The sequence below is a fragment of the Buceros rhinoceros genome, unplaced genomic scaffold (genome assembly GCF_000710305.1).
Source record: "Buceros rhinoceros silvestris isolate BGI_N320 unplaced genomic scaffold, ASM71030v1 scaffold30947, whole genome shotgun sequence".
NCBI classification, from domain to species: domain Eukaryota; kingdom Metazoa; phylum Chordata; class Aves; order Bucerotiformes; family Bucerotidae; genus Buceros; species Buceros rhinoceros.
This window is the reverse complement of record NW_010422086.1, coordinates 4504-5276: the sequence shown is the minus strand read 5'-3', so window position 1 is coordinate 5276 and position 773 is coordinate 4504. Positions and strand designations below refer to the sequence as shown.

The window sequence follows — 773 nt, the reverse complement described above, 5'->3', positions numbered from 1 at the left end:
AGCTGAGGTATTTCACCTGGTGCTGTGTTGCATTGGCTTGGCAGATATCGACGAGTGTGCACAGGGGGTGGTGTGCCCGGGGAACGCCACCTGCACCAACACGGTGGGCAGCTATGCCTGCTCCTGCCTGGACAGCGAGGAGGGTGAGTGTGGGAACCCTGGTGGGCATGGTCCTCGAACCCATCACCCCCCAGGCCTCAGTGGAAAAGGGAACCGTGGGACCCAAATTGACTGGAGAGGAGGAGAAGCACAGGCTGAGCTCTGTGCAAAGCCCTTGCTGTCCTTAACAGAAGGGACCAGAGCCTGGCTGCCCCTCGTGCTCCCAGGCTGCAGATCTCGCTAATCCACCAGGAAGAGAAATCTTGCCTGTGCAATTTTTCTCTTTGAGAAAAAAAAAATTAATCTCATCCCATTGAAGTTCAAATGCACATGCGAAGGTTGGGGGGATTGGGGGGGAGCTAAAATCAAGCCCTGTTTTCAGAGGGCTGCTGGTGGGGTTTGCTCCTGGTCTGATGCAGCACGGTGGTGTTTCACAAGGGCAAAAGGCTCCAGCTGGGAGGAGAGGCTACAGGGTTTTTCTTTGAGGATCTGAATTTATACTAAATGTCAAAACAGATAAAAGAAACCCCACAAAACTCGGAAGAAAGTCATTACAGAGTGGCTGAGGGTGGGTCAGTGCATTGGGGCTCTGCGCCTCCAGCCAGGCTCGTGCCTCCACCTGACCGGAGCTCCCCGTCCCACAGGAGAAGGGCCAGGCTGTGGCTCAGGCTGCA

The 773-nt window shown here is 55.4% G+C and overlaps 1 protein-coding gene across 1 annotated transcript in view; it reads left to right on the top strand.

The window, feature by feature from the left end:
• Nucleotides 1–773, top strand: part of MUC4 (mucin 4, cell surface associated) — a gene marked incomplete at both ends in the record, with an annotated part of 8972 nt that overhangs the window by 6233 nt on the left and 1966 nt on the right. Inside the window, one exon of the mRNA XM_010139928.1 lies at nucleotides 45–143. Within this exon, the coding sequence (XP_010138230.1) occupies nucleotides 45–143 (99 nt within the window). The remainder of the gene's footprint in view (nucleotides 1–44; nucleotides 144–773) is intronic.